General features: G+C 40.1%; 1 protein-coding gene across 6 annotated transcripts in view; it reads right to left on the bottom strand.

Annotated features, from left to right (window-relative positions):
* kiaa0586 (KIAA0586 ortholog) overlaps positions 1-24,827 on the bottom strand; it is a 521,487-nt gene that overhangs the window by 203,601 nt on the left and 293,059 nt on the right. For all 6 annotated transcript variants that reach the window (XM_072568823.1, XM_072568824.1, XM_072568825.1 and 3 more), the window contains exons 16-17: positions 19,938-20,130; positions 16,941-17,144 (exon numbers count right to left, since the gene is read on the bottom strand). In XM_072568823.1, the coding sequence (XP_072424924.1) occupies positions 16,941-17,144; positions 19,938-20,130 (397 nt within the window). The remainder of the gene's footprint in view (positions 1-16,940; positions 17,145-19,937; positions 20,131-24,827) is intronic.

Below are 24,827 nucleotides of genomic sequence, written 5' to 3'. Positions count from 1 at the left end.
TCTAAAAAGGCCTAGAAAACCACCTTATGAAATAGCTTAGAAAACCAGTTGGTTAGATCAAATCACTATAGGAAAGTTAACGAAGAACTAAATCGGGCATTCCACACAGCACAGCTCAGCCCAGACACCACAAATAACAATGCTACAACCTGACCAGTTGACAATTCAAAGTCCTCTTCATTAACCAATACCAAAATTGGGAAGCTTTCCAAGATGAAAGAAACAGCCTGACAAAAGTTATACTCTTAAAATCATACCTTTTAGTCAATACCTCATTATAGCTGGATGCATCATTTCCCTTCAGCATAGAGGTGGCACGACAGAGGAATACAGATGGCAGGATATGACCCTAACACACTCAGTATTATAACCGGGTCTCATGAGGTCTTATAGCATCAGATTAAACACAAGGAAGGAAATCTCCTGCAGATAGTGATCACCACACCTTCCTCTCAGCTGGTAAATTTGTACAGCTCCATGTTGAACAAAAATTGGAAGAAGCACTGAGCATGCCAGGGGCACAGAATGTACTCTAGGTGGGGGCCTACAATGTTAATTCCAAAGAGTGGCTCAGTAATATCACCATTGAGCAAGCGAGTGGTATTACAGTTTATTTGCACAATACTGCTGTCCCCTTTCTCCCTTCCCATCTTTCCTAAATGTCTTCAAAATGCTCAGTCGAGTCAATCTTGCTATGAGCTACGTCTCTTTTTTTTCATTGTTTCATGTAGCAATTTGTGTGTGCAGCTCACCAACCTTAATCATAATAATGCACACTAACTTCAAATACATCTTAGACTGTTTCCCATCTGTCCACAATTTGGTTCCTCATATTTCTCAAGTATTCTTTACTCCAGTGCTATTCATTTAAAACTTTCCTCACAGGAATTGTTGACCTCCTTGTGAGGAAGAGACAAATTTTTAAGTTGATAATTAATGCGACTAGTTTGGTTTTTAATTCAGATTTAATCATAAACTGCAGCAATACTGTCGCTCGTTTATATTTGATAAATATTAAAAACCTTGCTTGTTCCTGACCACCTGATGAGTCAATACTGATAAATGGGAGAAAGTGAGGACTGCAGGTGCTGGAGACCAGTCAAAAAGTGTGGTGCTGGAAAAGCACAGCAAGTCAGGCAGCTGCCGAGTAGCAGAAGAGTTGATGTTTCAGGCAAAAGCCCTTCATCAGGCATTCCTGATGAAGGGCTTATGCCTGAAACATTGACTCTTCTGCTCCTCAGATGCTGCCTGACCTGCTGTGCTTTTCGAGTGCCACTCAATACTGACAAATGTTGAAGTGAATGAGTAGAAAAACAATTGGATTAGCTATTATAATTAGGTGCAGCGATGTTATTAAAATAAGTCTTCTTTCTTGATTTAAATCAATGACTTCTATATGTATAACTACACCAAAGCCAGAAAAAAACTACCCTCAACAGACTTAAGAAGGACCTGAGGGATAACGTTTCCATGCAGAGAGTGGTGCGTGTACAGAATGAGCTGCCAGAGGAAGTAGTGGAGACTGATACAATTACAACATTTAAAAAATATCTGGATCGGTATATGAATAGGAAGGGTTGAGAGGGATATAGGCCACATGCTGGCAAATGAGACTAGCTCAGAGTGGGTTGTCTGGTTGGGGTGGACGAGTCGGACCGAAGGTCCTGTTTCTGGGCTGCATGACTAATAGGAGCAACACTTCATTCCGACAGACAGGGCAAGGAAGGGGTAATTTCACATAACTGGGATATATAGCGGCTTATGGAGGCTTTGCTTTGTAAGAATACAGTTAATTACTTTACAATAACTGTAAACCTGCTTTTCCATGGGCATGTTTTGTCTTTCTCTGCCCTGTATGGTATCAAGCTGCATTTAATGCAACATGGTTATCTAATAGTAATGCAGCATGATTCATAATGGTTATTTCCTAGCTTTCTATGGAGGCAGCACATTGTTTTAATATCTAATATAGCCTGTCACAAAATAATAAATCAAGTGTTTCATTATGTCAGGAGATGGCTGCCTGAAAGCTGTCACCACCATTAACCACAGAACTGTCAACAGTGTCATTGTGGCGACTGCAAGCTAATGATAACCTGACTGCATTGCAGATAGATCTTTTTCCTCGGTGGAAGAGTCCTCAACTAGAGGACACAGATTTAAAGTGAGAGAGGAAAAATTTAAAAAGGTCCTGAGAGGTAACTTTTTCATGCAGAGTGTGGTGAGTATGGAACAAGCTGCCAGAGGAAGTGGTGGAGGAATGTACAATTACAACATTTAAAAGGCATCTGGATATATGAATAGGAAGGGTTTAGAGAGATATGGGCCAAATACTGCCAAATAGGACAAGGTGTGAATAAGTGGAAGTGAAGGATCTATTTCCGTGCTGTATGAATCTATGATTGCACAATTTTTAAATTATTCATTTTTATGTTTATTTAATTTAGCTTTGCCACTCTGAGCTTACAGCTTTTAGAAAGGTTTAGTGAAAAATATACAAAATATTCTGTACAATTAAAATGGTTCATAAAAATCAAAAAACTATGGATGCTGTAAATCAGAAACAAAAACAGAATATAATAGTTCATCCCCTTTTAAAAAAAAATCAAATAATACAAAGGCCATTTCTTTTTGTCATTGGATAAAGATGGTTTGCGCTGCTGCCTCACATCACAAGGGACCCAAGTTCAATTCCAGCCTTAGATTACTATTTGTGTGGAGTTTGCACACACTCCCAGTCTCTATGTGGGTTTCCTCCGAGTGCTCCGATCTCCTCCCACATCCAAAGATACGCAGGTTAGGTGGATTAGCCTTGGGATATGTGGGGTCACGGGGATGGGGTGGGGGTGGCTTGGTGGGATGCTCTTCAGAGAGCTGGTGTGTACTCGATGGGCTGAATGACCGCTTACCCACTATGATTGTTGAAAGAAAATTCTAAAATATTATCTTGGCCAGTCTGAATAGCTGCTTTTATTGTCAATGGCACCGTGCATATACTGAAACAGCAGTGATGCAACAAAATGGAATGGTGGCTGCCTGGAACAAAGATGGCATTGTCCAATTAATCATACTATTGGACTGAGTCAAAACTCCCATGGCAGTACAATGAAGTAAAAGAGTCTTAAGCTTATTTTTTCCATGTGAATCAATTCCTTCCATGAATTGTAGTTGCTCCTTAAACAAATGTTAATTTTTCAACTTATCCAAAATAATAAAAGTGAGACAACCCAGTGACATATATGAGTCTGAGGATACTAAAGGTTTTTTGTCATTACTTGAAAATGTTCTAGCAATTATCTAACGTCCTTGTCATTCTGAAATGCTTTTAGTGATTTTTACACCAGTGGAAAAATATCCATTGATTTCAGTGAGCTGACGCAGGAATTTGACTCAGCCCTGTCATGTGATGGTATGGGCAATACCATCTTTGCTCCAGGCAGCTTCCATTCCATTCTGTTGCATCACAGCTGTTTGTGTGTGCTCACCATCACTGCGATATGTAGCACTAATAATATATGCAGCTATATCGAAAACATTCATTCAGTGCTTAATAGGTCAAGTAAAACATGAACACTTGTTAGTAAGAAATAAATAATGTTGACAATTGTGAGACAAAATAATGTTAATTGTCCAGTCTAAACGCTAAAATCCCTGTGGTTACATTTTTTTCCCCAAAAGGTAATTGATGTTGCTTTCAAAATAAAGAATTTAAACTTAATAGTTAGAGGAGAGAGGATCTTGTTGTTGAACTTGGTCACTTCTGAGGGGTTACTTTTTACACTTCCAGTTTCCTGTTCTTTCCTAGATAATCTTACTTTCCTGCTTTTTCCCTATAGCCTTAGAACCATTTAGAATAACTTAATTTAATTCCTCTTCTGAGTGTACTGGAATGCCATGAATAAATCCACAATTGTACATGTACTCATATGTATGCAGGAAGTTTGACACATTTAGTGCAGATGACAACATACAAAATGTAATTATGACTTGTTCCGAAGCTTAAATTGTTACTAACCAAAATAAATTCCCTGAATATGAATCTTTATTCAGGTTTTAACTTCAGGAAAATGACAAACTGTGGAAACTAAAGAAAAAGATATCTCTTTTAAAGATTTTAACTGGTCCTGAATTACAAAGGTACAATTTAATATGCATTCATCGGCAATAAAATTCTTAAGTACAAAAGGAATTAATAATGCAAGGATTTCTTACTCGTAAACATTTGCCATTAGTATCTCATTTGGCATTTCAACGTGCCTCCTCTAATATTCTTCACTTAAAGCTTCATTTGCTTCCAATGCCCTTTATGAATTTTGAGTGTATGTACAGGGAGCCTTCTTATTAATGCAGGGACTAAAGTTCAATGCTTCTTCAATGATGCTCGCCAGCAGGGTAGCTGAATGACCTTCAATGGCACAGCATTAGCTGGAACTAGCTGCATTTCACCAGTATATTTAATGGGATCACAGCCTCAACAGAGCTCAGCTAAACACTCTAGTTCCACATTATTTATCTGCATAAGATATGCACCAAAGCACTGCACGGCTGGCTTTCTACAACTAGCAATGACTATTGGATTGTACACTTGATATCATATTTAGCAACCTTTAGATGACATATTTCTGTCTTTGTGGTTCAGTATCATGGATGATGTATTTACCCACTAAACCATCAGTGACCAACAGATCTTAGCTTTCATGAAAGCTGCTGTTCATTTTATAACCTAAATTCAGGTTCCTACTTTCTTCTATGGTTGAACCAGAAATGTGGTTATGGACATGATACCTGCAACTTGCATTTTTATAACGTTTAAAATGTTGTACGATATATCAGTCACTTAACAACAATGTTATCAAACTTAGAATCACGTAGGGAGATATTAGGAGAAGGAACCAAAAATTTGGTCAAAGAGCTAGTTTTGACATGGAAAGTTAGAGGTGTGGGGAAGCTTTGGGAGGGATTTCTAGCATTTACAGATCAGGCAACTGCAGACACAGCCACCAATTGTGGAGTGATAAAAATTATACTTAAGAAAGCAGACTTGGAGACACACAGTGATCTCAGAGGGTCATAGGGCTAGAGAAAGTTATAGGGAAAGGAAGATAGGCCAGTGGAGGATCCAAAAATATGTTAATAATTAAAACAGTAATTGCTAGTCTGGAAAATAATTGTCACAGAATGGTTATAGCATAGAAGAAAGCTCTTTGACCTATTGCCTGTATTTGGTGGTCCAAAGGAGCAATTCACCTAAACGTCATTCCACCAATATTTTGCTTCTTATCCACACTATTATTTGTTCTAGACTTGTCTATTGTATTGCACTCTGAGCTGGACTCTTACATTTTCCCTTTGTAATCCTGACCTCATCAAAAACACTACTGTCTGTGTCCTTTGTCCTTTGCTGCCTGCTCTACAAAACCCAGCCCATCATTCCCCTTACCACAGGCTCTTCAATCCTTCCAGGAACTGTCAAGAGTTATAAATGCAGTATCTTTAATACTCAGACAGAGGTCGGAAGATTAAAAATGAGGTAATTCTTGTTTATAGCAGAAACAAAATTCCCAGTGGCTTTTGAAGTGAAATGGCTGAGTCACACTACAGGATCACAAATTATGATTATCCATCATTGTTGTTGGAATTGCAGCAATATAGGTAGGGGAAGAATGAAGTGGAAATTTGGATTCAAGTTGCTTTTTCTGAACAAGAAGCAGAAAGGTAGGAAGGAATAAAGTCGAAAATATTTTTAGAACTGGATGTAACAGAGCTGGATACCAAAGAGGAATTGAAAATTCTAATTTGAGTTTCCAAAATGTTTTATAGACAGAATTTACAAAAAGGATCAAAAATAGAGCTTGCTGGAAAAGCTCAGTAGGTCTGGTAGCATTTGTGGAGAGAAACCAGAGTTAATGTTTCAGGTTGAAGAAGGGTCACTCGACTTGAAACATTAACTGATTTCTCTCCACAGGTGCTATCAGACTTACTGAGCTTTTCCAGCAATCTCTATTTTTGTTTCTGTTTTACAGCATCTGCAGTACTTTCGGTATTTAACAAAAAGAATAACTGATCAATATTTGCTGTATTTAGTAAGATGGAATTTCAGTTCACAGAAGAATATCTCATGGAGTTCGAAAGGTTATGTCAAAGGCTGAAGAAACTCAATTTAGGAATTCCAGAGTCTGTGCTCGTGTTTTATCTATTGGATTATGAACAAATCTTACAAACAGATCGGCATTTGATCTGATGGGTGCTCAATTTCATGGGAGCAACTCTCTCTTCTGAACAAAGAGTTCTGCCCTAAAAACATTTTCAGGGAGACAATTGTTTCCAGCTACCTTCACAGGACATGATGTGCGTTGTGCACTGATACAGAGCATGGAAAACTGTAATGATATTGTCTCTCAAAGTTTCAGATATCTGTATGAGGATGGAATTTTTGAAAGATGTTTTGCAGGAGATTGTACCTTTAATTGGTTTCTGAATGAGGAAACATACAGGATTTGGGGTATTTGGGGTGACAATCGACAGTAAATCAACCCCATAAATCCTTTGAGGTATAATTAATAAATGGTTCCCCTGTGATTCTAGATACTGCTCTGTCAGAAATTGTCCAAAAATAAGGAATCTAGTACTGGAAACAACACATAAAACAGATGGTCTGTGGATAAATATTATATAAATGAACAGCAAGAAAATGTTGTGTTAGTGGCCAAAGATTTAGGTAGACCCACGAATCTCTTAGTTGATGATTTAGTCAATTCTGCTGTATCAGATAGTGACTGAACCGCAAATGTGTTTGATGTCAATTGCTGAACTAACAATTGGAAACCTGGGACAAAACAGACAAAAATAGGATCAAAGATTATTAAAACTTTTTCCATGTTCAATTTGGGATGACAATTTGTTATCAATTTTAAAGAGAGTGGTTTTCCCTGGTGAAAGGACTGTATCATTTCATAAGTACAGATTTCATTCTGAATGACATGCCATTATTACTGAGTAAGCTTCGATTATAAAAGCAAAAATGCATTTGGACATGAAAAATGATAAACATTTGTATTTGTAAAGTGCTAAACCGGAAATTCACAGGATACTGATATCATTGTATTAGGTTGAGGGAATCTGGACTTTTTCATCAAGAGGTGTTATTGACTGCTGCAGATAGAAGTCTGTCTTGTAAGACAAGGATTACAGTATATGGAAACTGCATTAAAAAAACTAGCTCATTCCTCCTTGCAAAAATTGAAGCTCCTGTTAAATGATGTTGTAGTTGTGGATGTACAAAATGTAGAACAGATCACCTTGTAATACTAAATATTGAAATACATCACGACCATTCGTAAGTGATCTTTTAGCCTCCAAATTTAATGTAGTAGTAGCCATAGATCTGAAGAAATGGGGCAAAGATTGGAGTGTCTTTCTATTACATTTTGTAGATGAGGTGAATAAAAACCAAAAGAACTGTGGATGATGGAAATCAGAAACTGCTGGAAAAACTCAACACGTCTGGCAGCATATCAGTGTCAATGTTTTAGGCCCAGTAACCCTTCCTCAGATATGGAAATCAGAGTTAATGAAATGTTAACTGATTTCTCACTACAGATGCTGCCAGACCTGCTGAGCTTTTCCAGCAATTTCTGTTTTTGTTGTAGGAAATCCAAGATAAGTTGGACTGTAGTGTACAAAGTTGTGGAAAAGTGGGTCAGCAACAAAGTGCTGAACAGTTAGTAGAGGTGAAGTTGTAATGATAGATTTCAGGACTTGAGTGAGAACTTTAATTTTATAATATGCATATTAGCGCAGAAAGTTTGTTCAGAAATGGCTTGTATGAAAGAACCCATGAGTTGAATGAACTAATGAAGTGTTGCACAAAATACTGGAAGATCAGATAAACTGTAAGTTACGAACAGTATTGGCATGGGCTGTACATGCAAAAAATTGCTTAGAGATGCTGACAGAGTTTAAAATTGCCTTCAATACAGCATGACGACTCTCAAGTAAGAATGATCAGCTTGATTTTTTTGCATTCACCTAAATGTGTTACATGATTGTAGGAAAACAGTTTTTTAAAGCTAAGGAATCAGAAATCATTAGCAGAGTGTTGAAACATTGCTTCATTCTGTCAAGATTTCAGATTTAGTGATATGGTTTATTACAACAGAGAAGGACAAGAGGAAAAGGACTAGAAAAACTTGACATGAGAGGAAACCTTACATAATACAAAAAAGGTATCAAACTATAAAGGCACATTCTTCATGAATACTGGAGATAAGTTATGAATAGTCAAACTCAGAATTGGGAGAAGTGTTGATGATAAGGCACCATATACTTTGCATGCATGAATTTTACAACTGTGAAGCACCAGGGGTAGGAATTAGTGCTCAGGGTACACATATTGACTCATGCACGGATTGTAAAGAACATGAAAACGCAATCCTGTGGGGAACAAATACCAAAATTATATTCTCTTATTGCTGAGAAGATAATTTTGAACAACTTTTTAGCCATTTTACTGGCATTTTCTTGGATATCAATGCAGCATTCCTTCAGGGTAAGTGCAAATTACTGCTGATGCTGGAATCTGCACTGAAAACCAAAAAAATGTTGGAAATCACAGTAGGTTTGGCAGCATCTTTAGAAAGAGCTCTGATGAAGAGTTATCCAGTCACAAAATATTAGCTTGCTCTCCCTCCATGAATGCTGACTGACCCAATGGGAGTTCCAGCATTTTTTTGTTTTCATTCCTTCATTGTAAACTGACCAACAGGAAAATTCATACAGCCTGCAACTGTAGCAATAGGAATAGAGAGAAAGTTCTGTAAATTGCATAAATGTCTTTATGGATTAAATGGTGCTTTTCTGGTGTGATATTTTCACTGAAGACATGTTAACTTTAAGGAACGTTCATAACTGAAAATGGATCTGGCAATGTTCTATTGCCATTATAGTTGAAAATGTCTGGGCATCCTTATGATGCATGTAGACAGTTTTTGGTGGGCAGCACCAATTACTTTGAAGAAAAGAATATCTACCAAATTATGAAGGAATTCAAAATTGGCAGTCAAGCTTCTGGACTTTTCAAATTATGTAGGATTGAAAATTAAGCATGGTGAGACAAATGTAATTCTATACCAAGAATCTTACTTAAAAAATGTTAATCCTATTGCAATTAATTATACCTATATGAGCACAAAGATGAGGCTGTTGTCAAGAATGAGTTGAAAAAACTAAGGTGTCTTGACAGACAGGAGAAAGTGAGAACTGCAGATGCTGGAGATCAGAGCTGAAAAATGTGTTGCTGGAAAAGCGCAGCAGCAGGTCAGGCAGCATCCAAGGAGCAGGAGAATCGACATTTCAGGCATAAGCCCTTCTTCCGTAATGAGGAGGGTGTGCCAAGAAGGCTAAGGTAAAAGGTAGGGAGGAGGGACTTGGGGGAGGGGCGTTGAGAATGCGATAGATGGAAAGAGGTTAAGGTGAGGGTGATGGGCTGGAGACGGGGTGGGGATGGAGAGGTCGGGAAGAAGATTGTAGGTCAAGAAGGCAGTGCTGAGTCCGAGGGTTGGGACTGAGATAAGGTGGGGGGAGGGGAAATGAGGAAGCTGGAGAAATCTGCATTCATCCCTTGTGGTTGGAGGGTTCCTAGGCAAAAGATGAGGCGCTCTTCCTCCAGGCGACGTGTTGCCATGGTCTGGCGATGGAGGAGGCTTGACCATGACCCCACCTCCCACCACCAAACCATCATCTCCCAGACCATCCATAACCTCATTACCTCAGGGGATCTCCCATCCACCGCCTCCAACCTCATAAACCCCACAACCCCGCACCGCCCGTTCCTACCTCCTGCCCAAAATCCACAAACCTGACTGCCCCGGCCAACCCATTGTCTCAGCCTGCTCCTGCCCCACCAAACTCATCTCTGCATACCTCAACACGGTCCTGTCCCCCTTAGTCCAAGAACTCCTCACCTATGTTCGGGACACCACCCACGCCCTCCACCTCTTCCATGATTTTCGCTTCCCTGGCCCCCAACGCCTTATCTGCACCATGGCCATCCAGTCCCTATACACCTCCATCCCCCATCACGAAAGTCTCAAAGCCCTCCGCTTCCTCCTTTCCCGCAGACCCAACCAGTACCCTTCAACTGACACCCTTCTTCGACTGACTGAACTGGTCCTCACACTGAACAAGTTCCCTTTTCCAATCCTCCCACTTCCTCCAAACCAAAGGAGTAGCCATGGGCACCCGCATGGGCCCCAGCTATGCCTGCCTCTTCGTCGGATATGTGGAACAGTCCATCTTCCGCAGCTACATTGGCACCAACCCCACCTTTTCCTCCGCTATGTCGATGACTGTATCGGTGCTACCTCGTGCTCCCACGAAGAGGTTGAACAGTTCATCCACTTTACTAACACCTTCCACCCCGACCTCAAATTTACCTGGACCGTCTCAGACTCCTCCCTCCCCTTCCTAGACCTCTCCATTTCTATCTCGGGCGACCGACTCAACACGGACATTCACTATAAACCAACCTCCTCCCACCCTGTCCCCTGTAAAAATGCCATCCCATATTCCCAATTCCTTCGCCTCCGCCGCATCTGCTCCCAGGAGGACCAATTCCAATACTGAACAACCCAGATGGCCTCCTTCTTCAAAGATCGCAATTTCCCGTCAGACGTGGTTGACGATGCTCTCCACCACATCTCCTCCACTTCCCACTCCTTTGCCCTTGAACCCCGCTCCTCCAATCGCCACCAGGACAGAACCCCACTGGTCCTCACCTACCACCCCACCAACCTCCAGATACATTGTATCATCCTTCGACATTTCCGCCCCCTCCAAACAGACCCCACCACCAAAGATATATTTCCCTCCCCTCCCCTATCAGCGTTCCGGAAAGACCACTCCCTCTGCGACTCCCTTGTCAGGTCCACACCCCCCACCAACCCAACCTCCACTCCCAGCACCTTCCCCTGCAACTGCAAGAAATGCAAAACTTGCGCCCACACCTCCCCCCTCACTTCCCTCCAAGGGATCCTTCCATATCCGTCACAAATTCACCTGCACCTCCACACACATCATTTACTGCATCCGCTGCACCCGATGTGGTCTCCTCTACATTGGGGAGACAGGCCGCCTACTTGCGGAACGTTTCAGAGAACACCTCTGGGACACCCGCACCAACCAACCCAACCGCCTTGTGGCTGAACACTTTAACTCCCCTTCCCACTCCGCCTAGGACAAGCAGGTCCTTGGCCTCCTCCATCGTCAGACTATGGCAACATGATGCCTGGAGGAAGAGCGCCTCATCTTCCGCCTAGGGACCCTCTAACCACAAGGGATGAATGCAGATTTCTCCAGCTTCCTCATTTCCCCTCCCCCCCCACCTTACCTCAGTCCCAACCCTCGGACTCAGCACCGCCTTCTTGACCTGCAATCTTCTTCCCGATCTCTCCGCCCCCACCCCGTCTCCGGCCTATCATCCTCACCTTAACCTCCTTCCACCTATCGCATTCCCAACGCCCCTCCCCCAAGTCCCTCCTCCCTATCTTTTATCTTAGCCTGCTTGGCACACCCTCCTCATTCCTGAAGGGCTTATGCCCGAAACGTCAATTCTCCTGCTCCTTGGATGCTGCCTGACCTGCTGCGTTTTTCCAGCAACACATTTTTCAGTCTTGACAGACAAACGAGACCAGATGCACCACATCATGTGCTGCAACTTAATTTGGCCATGAAACAAACCAAAGATGGAATACACCTTGAGAGAGAATCAAGCTTAAAAATAAAATCCCAGCACTGGAGAATTTGTGATATTCCTTGTGAGGAACAAAATGGGAAAAACTGCCCCTGGCATGTGAGGCAAAGATAAATAAGAGTGGGGAACAGCACCCTGAAAGAACAATACCAATACAATATTACACAGATAATTGGGCTTTAATGTACATTTTACACAAAAAGCACAAGTGAATAAAGGCCTATGATATAGGGTGTAGGTTTGCTCGCTGAGCTGTAGGTTTGATATCCAGATGTTTCGTTACCTGGCTAGGTAACATCATCAGTGGCAACCTCCAAGTGAAGCGAAGCTACTGTCTCCTGCTTTCTATTTATATCTTTCTCCTGGATGGGGTTCCTGGGGTTTGTGGTGATGTCATTTCCTGTTCATTTTCTGAGGGGTTGATAGATGGCATCTAGGTCTATGTGTTTGTTTATGGCGTTGTGGTTGGAGTGCCACTACAGCACAGACAAACTACGCAAAACAGAGGAGAACCACCTATACGACATATTCAAGAAGAACGGATACTCAAAAAATACAGTGCGCAGATTCCTCAAGAACAAACCATGACAAGCAGACCAAACACAGCCAGAAACCCTAACCACCTTACCATACATCAAAGAAGTTTCAGAAATGACAGCCAGACTACTAAGACCCCTCTGAATCCTAGTAGCACACAAACCCACCAACACTCTCAAACAAAAACTAACAAATTTAAAAGACCCTGTACATCCCATGGACAAAACCAATGTCATCTACAAAATTCCTTGCAAGGACTGCCACAAACATTACGTAGGACAAACAGGAAGAAAGTTAGCCATCAGGATACACGAACACCAGCTAGCCACAAAAAGACACGACCCTCTCTCCCTCGTAGCCCTACGCACGGATAAAAAAGAAGCCACCTTTTCGACTGGGACAACACATCTATCCTGGGACAGGCTAAGCAAAGACAGAGAATTCCTAGAGGCCTGGCACTCCAACCACACGCTATAAACAAACACATAGACCTAGTTGCCATCTATCAACCCCTCAGAAAACGAACAGGAAATGACATCACCACAAACCCCAGGAACCCCATCCAGGAGAAAGATATAAATAGAAAGCAGGAGACAACAGCTTCACTTCACTTGGAGGTCGCCACTGATGATGTTACCTAGCCATGTAACGAAACAGCTGGATATCAAACCTACAGCTCAGCGAGCAAACCTATACCCTAAATCTCAACCTGAGCTGCAAACCTTCACAAACCTTGCAAAAGGCCTATGATAGATACAGGCAGTTTAAAGAGAAGAAAGAAACCATAAATCAAAGGTGGGTAGATACGCATAATCAACATTTGAATGTTTCAGTAAGATGAATGTATCTACAGAAAGATTTCTGAAGATTCTTGAAGAAGGAAGTATCTGATAGTGAGAATCTGAAATTGTGTTTTTAGACCTATATACCCCTGAATAAACACAACCTTTCTATAAATGAAAAGAAGTCTGTCAGAGTTAGAAATGCAGGTCCCTTTAAGGCTCAAACACAACAGCTCCAAAGTTAATTGAGTGTCAGTAATGTTCATTAAGATTTTGTATTTAAGAGTGGAGTTCATCCAGAATGTGGTGGGCTTTTGGACAGGGAAATGCAGAACTGATGCATATGCTAAACTAGGATATACAATAAAACGTTGTAAATCTCAGAAAGTCTTTTATTGTCAAACTCAAAACATGGACATCAGTACATGAGACATTGGTGGAAACCTGTTGTTGCTCTAGATCCATCATTTCTGTCTTAACTAGTATCATTATCAACTCTTTTTGACTTATATGATGATCCTCTTTGTCATTTAATTACTCCCATTTTCTACTCCATCAAAGATCTTCCCTTTTTTGTCATCTCTTTTCCACTACCTCTCGTATTTCTAACTTTTGTGAGTTCTAATTTTCTTTTCCACAGATGTTGTCAAAGGAATTGAGTATTTCCAGCACTTTAAGTCTTTATTTCAGATTTCTTGTATCTATAATATTTTTTATACTGTATTTATTCATCAGTTTTACTTGAAGCAGAATACCTATCAGAAAACTTTGGAGAGACAAAAATCTTTCTATTGCCCAGACAGGGACCGTACAAAGGAACTGTTAAATACTGTAAAATGAGGTACAACATTTAGTGCAATAATTGCACATTGTTATCTTCTATTTATTCAAGGAGCAAGCTAATAATTAAAAACTCCTATAAAAGAAATGCTGTACTGCTGCCACTATTTTGTTGTTTGTTTACTGTTTGTTACATTTGTTTGAGAGTTCAAGCCCAAGTTAACTTTGATTACAATGTTATTCTGCTGCCATTTGAAGATCATGGAAACACAAAAGATAAAACCAGTAGCAAGTTCCAAGTCATCACCATTTGCTGCACAACAAAGTTTTTGCTTTGGGGAGGTGATGGCCTGGTAGGATTATCACTGGACTGTTCATCCAGAGACCCAGATCATGTTCTGGGGACCAATTTGAATCTCGCCGCCTCAGATTGTGGAGTTTGAATTCAATTTTAAAAACCTGGAATTCGGAGTCTAATGATGACAATGAATTCATTGTTGATTGTTAGAAAAACCTGTCTGGTTCACTAGTGTCGTGTCCTTTAGGGAAGGTAGCAGACATCCTTACTTGGTCTGACAAAAAGGAGGCTGTAAGAACACAGAAAGCCAGGCAGCATTAGGAGGTGAAGTGGACGTTTCGGGTGTAACCGTTCTTCAGTTACACCCAAAACATTGCCTTCTCCGCTTCCTGATGCTACCTGGCTTGCTGTGTTCTTTCAGCCTCCTGCCTGTCTACCTTGAATTCCAGCATCTGCAGTTTTTTTGTCTCCATCCTTACCAGGTCTGGCTTACATGTGATTCGACCCATTTTTAACTGTCCTCTAGGCAATTGGGAACGGGCAATAAATGCTGGATGAGCCAGTGATACCCCCATCCCATGACTGAACGAAAAAAATGCTTGCACATCTCAGTATTTCCAGCTCAAAATCATATATCTGTTGGCTAGTCCTTGTACCATCAGCTGACGGGAATGACTTTCCTCGGCTTGTCTTAACTAAACCTCTCATAATATTGTACACTTGTATCAAATCTCCTCTCAATTTAATTTGCTTCAAGGAGAACAACCCCAATTTCTCCAACATAACCTTGTAGCTAAAGTCTGTCATCCCTGGAGCCATTCTACAACTTCTCAAGATTTCACATCCTTCCTAAAGTTTGGTGAACAGAATTGGACTGGATACTCTAGTTGTCCCTAACTAGGGCTCTATAAAGACTACACATAACTTCCTTCTTTTGTACATAGCACCATCTATTATGGAGCTAAAGATGTCAACTGCTTTGCTACTCACTCTCCCACAAGTATCTATGCACATAAATCCCATGATGCTTCAATCACTGCATTATTTAAAACAGTGCCATTACCTCTATATTGCCTCCCTCTACCCTTTCTGTCAAAATGAACTATCTCACACTTCTCTCTAGTAAACAGCATCTTCCGTTGTCTGTAAACCGATCCAAGTCCTGTGTCAATTGATTAGTATTATGCTTAATGCTTGTCATACTTCCAAGTTTCATACCTGTAAATTTTGAGAAAAAATGACTCTGTAATTCAATATCCAATTAATTTATCTATAGTAAACACTCCAACAGCCTTGCATTGACCCTTGGAGAGTATATTATTTTCCAGTCTCCACATGCTATTTTCTGACCTTCAATAATTGTTAATCTAAATTGACACTGATACTCCATGAACCTCAATATTGTTAACCAGGCTTTTATGCGGTACCTTGTAAAACACTTTCTTGAAATCTATACAGGCAAGCCCTCCTGCATTTATTTCATCAGCCTTCCCTGTTACCTTTTAAAAAGTTTCAATCAGATTAGTCAAACATAATCTTCCTTGACAAATCCAAGCTAGTTCCTCTTAATTAATTCAAACCTGTTAACCTCTTTCTCCTATCATTAGTTCAAAAACATTCCCCCCTCTGAAGATAAACTGACCATCCTGTAGTTACTAGGAATGCCTGTAGACTCACTCATTTCAGTCATAGAGATGTACAGCATTGAAAAAGACCCTACAATCCAACTCGTTCATGCCGACCAGATATCCTAAATTAATCTAGTTCCATTTGCCAGCACTTGGCTCATTACCCTAAATGTTGTCATTGTACCAGCCTCCACCACTTCCTCTGGCAGCTCATTCCATACACGCACCACCCTATGCATGAAGAAGCTGCCCACTGGGTACCTTTTAAATTTTCCCCTCTCACTCTAAATCTTTGCACTCTAGTTTTGGACTTCCCCAACCAAAGTCTATTTACACTATCCATGCCCCACATCTACAAAGTCACCCCTCAGCCTCCAACACTCCAGGGAAAACAGCCCCAGCCTATTCAGCCTCTCCTTATAGATCAAATCCTCCAACCCTGACAACATCCTTTTAAGAGTTTTCTGAACCCTTTCAAGTTTCACACCATCCTTTCTTCCACCAATCGTCGTGACTACACCGCTGGTCACAGGCCTCTAGTCTGAAAAGCAAACCTCCAACTCCACCCTTGGGCTCTTACCTTTGAGCCAGTCTGTAACCAAATGGCTCGTTCCCCTGTATTTCATGAATAATGAGGGATAGACAACAAACCCTGGCCATGCTAAGGCTCTAGTACTCTGATTTCACTGACTGCTCAGACACACAGAGCAACCTATAGCAGAAAATTAAATAAGGCCAACATGGAACAGAGGGTTAAGCACACTTGGTTAGGGATCAAGGGCTGGTAATGTCTCGAGATAGCTTCTAATATTATAAAAAATATTGCATGGGCACACTTTTTCACAGGTGCCTGTTGTCATGATTTTTAGTCTATTTTTATTCCAACATTTCACAAAATACTAACTCCATAAAGATAAAGATTCAATCTATTTATGCTTTTTGTCAAGATGTAAAGGCACTAACTCAGCAGGGAAGAGTTTCCAACTCTATCATCATCTTACAGATAAATATATACATATTCATCAGTGGACCAAATTATCTGGAAAAATGAAGAACCAATCTATTATAGGAAGAACACACGAGATAGAACAACGATCAAAACTGAACTTCTTCATTTTGGAACAGAAATAACCATTTCTTATAATCAAATTTAATTTTCAACATACCTAGAGCTATAGCCATTGGGACAAGCTGTCCTTCAATTGGGCCTGAAATACGTGATGTTGATGGTATCTGATGTGATGGACTAAACAAGTATTGGTTGCTCTGAAAATCTGGAACAGAGATGTGCTGCTCTGTCCCTTGGGTGGTTACAGCTTTCTTGACTGCTGATGATGCGGTTTGAGTTCTTGTGGATTTCAGCTTGACACCTATTAAAATGACAAAAAAGATATAGGACATCAACAATAAATTCATGGCAACCGTCATGAAGACCTCTTCTCTGAAGAATATATCTGCTCAAGTAATTTCAAAAAAGAAACAATACATTTGAAGAGTTGTATCTCAAAAGATCAAATGTGCAAGTTTAAATGTGGGCTAAATATTGGATAGTTCCCAAAATTTTGAGTGGGGACCAGAATTTGAAATTATTCAAGCTGCTACTGGGAGGCTCACTTGCCATACTTCAATAATGTTATCAGGTTTCAGTTGAGGACTTTTCTGTCAACCTTTAAAAGAACACTGCTGGTATGGTTGATGCATTCAGAAACCTGCAGAAGCCCATCAGTAATTTGGCACAAGGCACTGCACAGAGCTTACAGTTCAGTCTTTAGATGTGGGTGTTACTAGCTAGGCAGTAGTTATTGCTCATTTCTAATTAAGAGTTAAGAGTCAGTCAAGAGTCAACAACAATGCTGTGGGTCTGGAGTGACATGTAGGCCAGACCAGGTAAGGATGGCAGATTCCCTTCCCTAAAGGACATTAGTCAACCAGATGGGTTTTTACAACAATTGACAATGGATTCATGGTCATCATTAGAGTCTTCATTCTAGTGTTTCTTTTTAAGTGAATTCAAATTCTACCATCTGCCGAGGCATCATTTGAACCTGGTGCACAGAATATTACCTTGGTCTCTGCATTAACAGTCCAGCGACAATATCATGAGGCCATCACCTCCCACTATGGCTATCTTTCAAGAGAAAGCTTTATGACATGAAGCCGTGCATGGAAAATTTTGAGATTTCCACAAATATTTCCAGTTTCAGCTTGGAAGGATCCAAACACACAAAATTTCATTGTCATAGTCATCTTCAAAGCCACTATCAATATGATCATTTTGCTGCTGAAATTGTAGTCATGCTCTAGTCCAAGGGAACTAGTTCAGGCCAAAGATCACTTTAGCAAATTTGTGTGGACATTTCAAACTTGAATCAATCACAAAAAGTCTCAAACACCTGTAGAACTGTAGAAACAATCAAAATAAATCAGATAGCAACTAAACTTTAAATAGTTAATAACGTATTTAAAATACACAGGTTAGGGTTCGTTTCTGCGGTTGAATGTGAAGCTATGGGTTAAGAGATGTCTCCAAAAAGGCATCACAATCATAATGACTGGTTTCACGATCTGTCTGCTCGGTATATATTACAGCAGATATTCATTGTAAATAAAAGCAAAATATTGCAGATGCTAAAAATCTGAAAACAAAATGCGAAAGAAACTCCTATCAGACTTGAAACATTCATTCGGTTTCTCTCCACAGATGTTGCCAGACCTTCTGAGTTTCTCCAGCTTTCTCTGTGCTTGTTTCAAATATTCACTGCATACAGACTAACATGCATTTATCACCAACATGCTGTGTAGCACAATTCATCCCACAAGGTGTGTACATGTGCCATGGATACATTTTCAAGCTCTAAGGACACTAATATCATTAATAAAGGGTGCTAATAAGTCAAATTTATTATCAAAGCAATCCAATCACAGTACAGTCAGTTCTTCTATAACGCAATGGTTATGTTCCTGTGCAACCCTGCATTACAGAAAAATCACACTTTACAAACAGTGTTATAGTGTTGGCGACATAATTGTGTTATAGCCAAAAAAGTATTAAAAGTTTGTGCTGTACAAACAGCGTCCTCAACTCGTCAACTGCGTTACAGCAAATTCGCGTTGATGAAACACGTGTTAAAACGCAACGCAAGTACACAAAACTACATGGTTTGACATGACATTTAATGGTCCCCCTATTTACTCTGCTAATCGTCTTTATGTCTGGAAGACTGCAGATTTCGGAACACTTACAACTGTTCTTCCTCTATTCCTACAGAATCATACCTCACTCAAAAAACACATATTAACATGCTATAAGATAATTCTAAAATCAAATTAATCCATAGAATTTTTCTAATAAATGTGAAACTGTGAACTCAACTATTTCTGAGTATTTGTTCATGAATTGCACAGACACAATAAAGTAATAAAAGCATAACTAATTTCTAAATCTATCTAGTGTTGAGTTTCTAATTGGATTGTCTTGCAATGTTAAATATGCTGGATAAATGCAATTGTGACTGTTATGGATCGATGTCTGGGAAGAGGTTGACTGCCATTTGTTTAATTCCACATAATGGCAAGAAATGAGTCCAACAACACCTTTGTCGGCTTTATATAATCTTGCTTTGCTTCAGTTTGTGAAGAAAGAAAGAGTTTCACTTTACAAAAATTCAAAGAAAATATCTATCATCTAGGTCAAAAAAGTGCAACCTAAGACAGCATTATTTAAATAAAAAATGCAAAGAAAAGTCAACCAGATCTTATGAAGCTCAGCAACACATGGGTAGCTTGCATCTGATTAAACTTGCTTTGAAGTGAGCTTGGTTTAAGTTTCTTCCCCTGAAAACACAAATATATACATGAATAAAATGAATAAATTATTACAGACATCTTCATGTATTACCAAGCCATTCATTGTTGCTGTAATTAAACACATCTGGTAATGACCTACTTAATGGTAAATCAGCATCATTATGGTCTCTTCATTTAATTAAATGCAGATTCAAATTGGAAGGAGAATCAGATTAAAATGTGCAAGTCTTGCCTGACTGATTAAACAGAACCAGACTTATGAGACATTTCCTAAAGCTACAACATCAGAATAAGTCTGAGGAACAGCAGAACTGGTAAAACATGAAACAGAATTTACAATGAAACAAAGCACTAACCCTTAATATTCTCTATCATTTTCGGCCTCTGTGGCTTGGATTTAGGTATTGGAGAGTTCACCTTCAGGTATGGACCTTTTTTGTAAGTTCTACGATGCCCCTGATAAAGTGCCTTTCCATACACTCTTCTGAGGTAGTCTTCACTTTGCAAAACTGGGTCACTCAAAGTAATCCCATCCAAATTAGCGGATATCTGGAACAGAATATTCAAAATTAACTCCAGGCACATGTGTCAACTTCAAGGTTTGATTATTCAGACATGACAGGTTGGAATTTTGTCTCCCAGTGGAGGTGTGAATTGCGTTGCAATTTTCCTCTGCCTTCCTTACCCTGTGTCAGTTTCATTTTTGTAGGTCAGGAAGGCTTTGGCTGCAAAACATACACACAACCCTTTCCTGTTCGAGGTGTCCATTGTGACAACCACAAGAAAACGGTATTTGCTTCCCACATGGTGTTCTGTGCTCTAGAAGCCTTAAAAAACACCCCCTGGAGAGTTTGTGACCACTGGGAAAGCCTGCTCAGGAGAAAGGAACATTTTAAAAGGTAAATGTTTTGAAAGCTTCACATGTCACTATTACATGTTGCATTGTCATGTAGATATGTTTTTTAAAGCAGTGATTCATCATGTGATAGGAGCAAATTACTGCAGATGGTGGAATCTGTACTGAAAATAACAAATGCTGGACATCAGAGTGGGTTAGACAGCATCCATGGAGAGACAGGAAGCTAATGTGTTGAGTCTAGATAACTTTTCATCAGAGCTAACTGAAGTGTAGAAGGGGCAGCATTTTTGCTGTAATGAGGGGTGGCGGTGTTGTGTGTAGAGTTCTGGTGGAGAAAAGATGTTGATAGTTGATATTAAGTATCTGGAATGTGAGAATGGCAGAACAATGGTGTGTCTAACTGCCAGAGTTGGAACATTCTCTGTCATCATGTCCTCTCTTCCCTCCCACCACCCCAGTGGGACTGTCTGCTTTTTTTCCAAGTCTTGCAGTTAGACACATATTTCAAGTGAAGAGAAGAGTAAGCAAGGTTGTGTACCACCAACAAAAGTATGCAGTCTAAAAACAAAACAAATATTCTGAGAATACAATGTACTTCCAGGAGGAAAATTTGAATGCAAGACCATGAATTTGTGGCACACAGCACTATTTGCAGAATCAGAAGATGCCCAACGAAGTACTGTAGATTAAATAAAACCAGATGTTTAGGATATAGATTGAGTATAAATACCAAAAGGATTAAAAAAAGGTAGCTAGAAGAAATTACAGTGAAGATTGAACTGGAGAATGCCACCCTAGATCAGATCTTTCTAAGCTTAGAGCATGGGGAGGTTGGGTGGGGACATTTCCAATTTTGCAATTTTTGAGACTACTCAGAGTCTTTGGCATCATGGTATCCCACAAACCTACCAACACACGCGGCTGTGGAGGGAAAGAAAAAGCGACAGGAAGTATGATGATAAATAAAAAGGTGAGCAGCAGGTTAGCACGAATACAGGAGGGTTTAAGTTCAAGCCAGACTATGAAAGAAGCAGAAAGGAAGGATAACTCAGGAGATATTAGAGATGTTGTGAATCATGATGGGAAGAAAGCTAACATAAGGCACTTTACCTGAATGCTTGTAGCATTCGAAACAAGGTTGATAAGTTACGGCACAAATCATCGCAAATGAGTATGACTTGGTAGTCATTACATGGAAATGGTTACAGAATGGTCACGACTGGAAGTTAAATATCCAGGGGTACCAGAATTTTTAGAAGGACAGACAGGAATGTAAGGGAGGTGGTGTAGCTTTGATATTCAAGGACGACATCAGAGCAGTGCTGAAAGATGATATGGAGAATGAGGTTGAATCTATTTGGGTGGAAATTAGAAATTCTAAGAAGAAAAAGTCACTGATAGGCATTGTCTAAAGGCCACCAAATAACAACATCACATTGGGGTGGGCAATAAACAAAGAAATAACTAATGCCTGTAAAAATGGTATGCTTATTATCATCGGGGATTTTAATTTACATGTAGATTGGTCGAGCCAAGTCAGTCAGGGTAGCCTTGAGGAGGAGATTGTTGTGTATCTGTGATAGTTTTCTTGAACAGTATGTAGTGGAACTGACAACAGAGCAAGCTATCCTAAATCTGGTCCTGTGTAATGAGACAGGAATAATTAATGACATCATAGTTAGGGGTCTCTTGAAAGGAATGATCACAGTATGGTTACATTTAGAATACAGATGGAGAGTATGAAGATAAAATCCAATGCCAGGGTCCTGTGCTTAAACAGGATGGACAACAATAGAATGAGGGAGGACCTGGCTAAAGTAGACTGGAAACAAAGATTTTATGGTGGCACAAATGACAAGCAGTGGAGGACTTTCAAAGAAATTTTTCAAAGAGCTCAGCAAGAGTATATTGCAGTGAAAAGGAAGGATTGTAAGTAAAGGGGTAATCTGCCATGGGTGTTGAATAAAATAAGGGAGGCTACCAAATTGAAAGAGAAGACATACAAAGTCGCCAAAAACAACATGAAACTAGAAGATTGGAAAAACTTTATTGGTCAACAGAAAGCCACAAAAAGAGCTATAAAGAAAAGTAAGATAGAACATGAGACAACGTAGCACAGAATATAAAGACAGACAGCAAACATTTCTATAAACATATAAAATGAATGAGTGGCTAAAGTAAATGTTGGTCCTTTAGAGGATGAGAAGGGGCATTTAGTTATGGGATATGGTGAAATGGCTGAGGCATTAAACAGGTATTTTGTATCGGTCTTCACAGTGGTGGACACTAATAACATTCCAGTAATTGACAAAGAGACAAAGGTAGGGAAGGACCTGAAAACAATCATTATTAGGAAAGAGCTAGTGTTGGGTAAGCTAATGGAGGTAAGGATAGATAAGTCTCCTGGCCCTGATGGAATGCATCCCAGGGTACTAAAAGAGATGGCGGGAGAAATAGCAGGTGTACTGGCAGTAATTTTCCAAAATTCGCTGGACTCTGGGGCAGTCCCAGCAGATTGGAAAACAGCAAATGTGATGCCACTATTTAAAAAGGGAGGTAGACAAAGGATGAGAAGTTATACACCAGTGAGCTTAACCTCTGTAGTGGGGAATGATGCTTAAGTCTATTATCATGGAATAAATAGCAGGGCATCTTGAAAGAAATTGTCCGTTGGACAGACGCAGCATGGGTTCATGAAGGGCAGGTCAGGCTTGACAAATCTTTTGAAATTTTGAGTAAGGTGGACAACGGGGATCCAGTGGATGTGGTGCACCTAGATTTCCAAAAGGCCTTCGACAAGGTGCTGCACAAGTGGCCTGCTGCATAAGATAAAGATGCATGGTGTTAGGGGTAGAGTATTAGCATGGATAGAGGATTGGTTGACTAACAGGAAGCAAAGAGTGGGAATAAATGAGTGCTATTCTGACTGGGATTAATGACTAGTGATGTGTCGCAGGGATTGGCATTGGGACTGCAATTATTTACAATTTGCATAGATGATTTGGAGTTAGGGACCAAGTGTACGGTGTCAAAGTTTGCAGTTGAGACTAAGATGAGTGGCAGAGCAAAGTGTGCAAAGGACTGTGAAACCTAGCAAAGGAACACAGATATGTTGAGTGACTGGGCAAAGTCTGGCAGATAGAATACAATGTTAATAAACGTGAAGTCATACATTTTGGTAGGAGTAACAATAAAAAAGATTATTGCTTGAATGGTAAAAAGTTGCAGTGTGCTGCTATGCAAAGGAACCTGGGTGTCCTTGCATATGAAACACAGAAGGTTGGTCTGCAGGTACAACAAGTAATTAGGAAGGCAAATGGAATTTTGTCCTTCATTGCTAAAGGGGTTGAGTTTAAAAGCAGAGAGGTAATGATGCAGTTGTACAAGGTGGAGTACTGTGTGCAGTTTTGGTCTCCTTACTTGAGAAAAGATGTACCGGCACTGGAGGGAGTGCAGAGGAGGTTCACTAGATTGATTCCAGAGTTAAGGGAGTTGGCTTATGATGAGACACTGATTAGATTGGGATTAAATTCATTGGAATAAAGAAGAATGTGGGGGAATCTTATAGAAACATATAAAAGTATAAAGGGAATCAATAAAATAGAAGAAGAGAGAATGTTTCCACTGGCAGGTGAAACTAGGACAAAAGGGCATAGCCTCAAGATTAGACGAAACAGGTTTAGGATTGAACTGGAACTTCTTCATCTAGAGGGTTGTTAATCTATGGAATTCCTTGCCCAGGGAAGTAGTTGCTGCTACTTTAGTGAACGCTTTTCAAGCTAACGTAGATTTTTTTAAAATAAAGGAATTAAGGGATATGGTGAGAGCGTGGGTGAGTGTAGCTGAGTCCACGAAAAGATTAGCCGCGACCTTATTGAATGGCGGGGTAGGCTCGAAGGGCTAAATGGCCTACTCCTAGTTCTTATATTCTAATGAACCTAAAGGACCGTATATAAACAACCAGCAAAACAAATGTCATTTACAAAATACCATGCAAGGACAGTAACAAACACTACATCGGACAAACACGCAGAAAACTAGCCACCAGGATACATGAACACCAACTCGCCACCAAAAGATATGGCCCACTATCACTAGTATCCTTACATACAGACAAGGAAGGACACCACTTTGACTGGGAAAGCATATCCATCGTAGGACAAGCTAAACAAAGACATGCATGGAAATTCCTAGAGGCCTAGCATTCTAACCAGAACTCCATCAATAAACACATCGGTTTGAACCCCATCTACCATCCTCTGAGAAAAAGAACAGGACCTTAAGAAACCAAGACACATAAATAGAAAGCGGGACAATAACACCAACGCTTCACCAGAGGCTCACCGATGCTGTTACCTAGCATGGTGATGAAACATCTGAAAACAAA

This window comes from Chiloscyllium punctatum, chromosome 4, assembly GCF_047496795.1.
Source record: "Chiloscyllium punctatum isolate Juve2018m chromosome 4, sChiPun1.3, whole genome shotgun sequence".
Lineage (NCBI taxonomy): Eukaryota > Metazoa > Chordata > Chondrichthyes > Orectolobiformes > Hemiscylliidae > Chiloscyllium > Chiloscyllium punctatum.
This window is presented reverse-complemented; position numbering and strand designations above follow the sequence as displayed.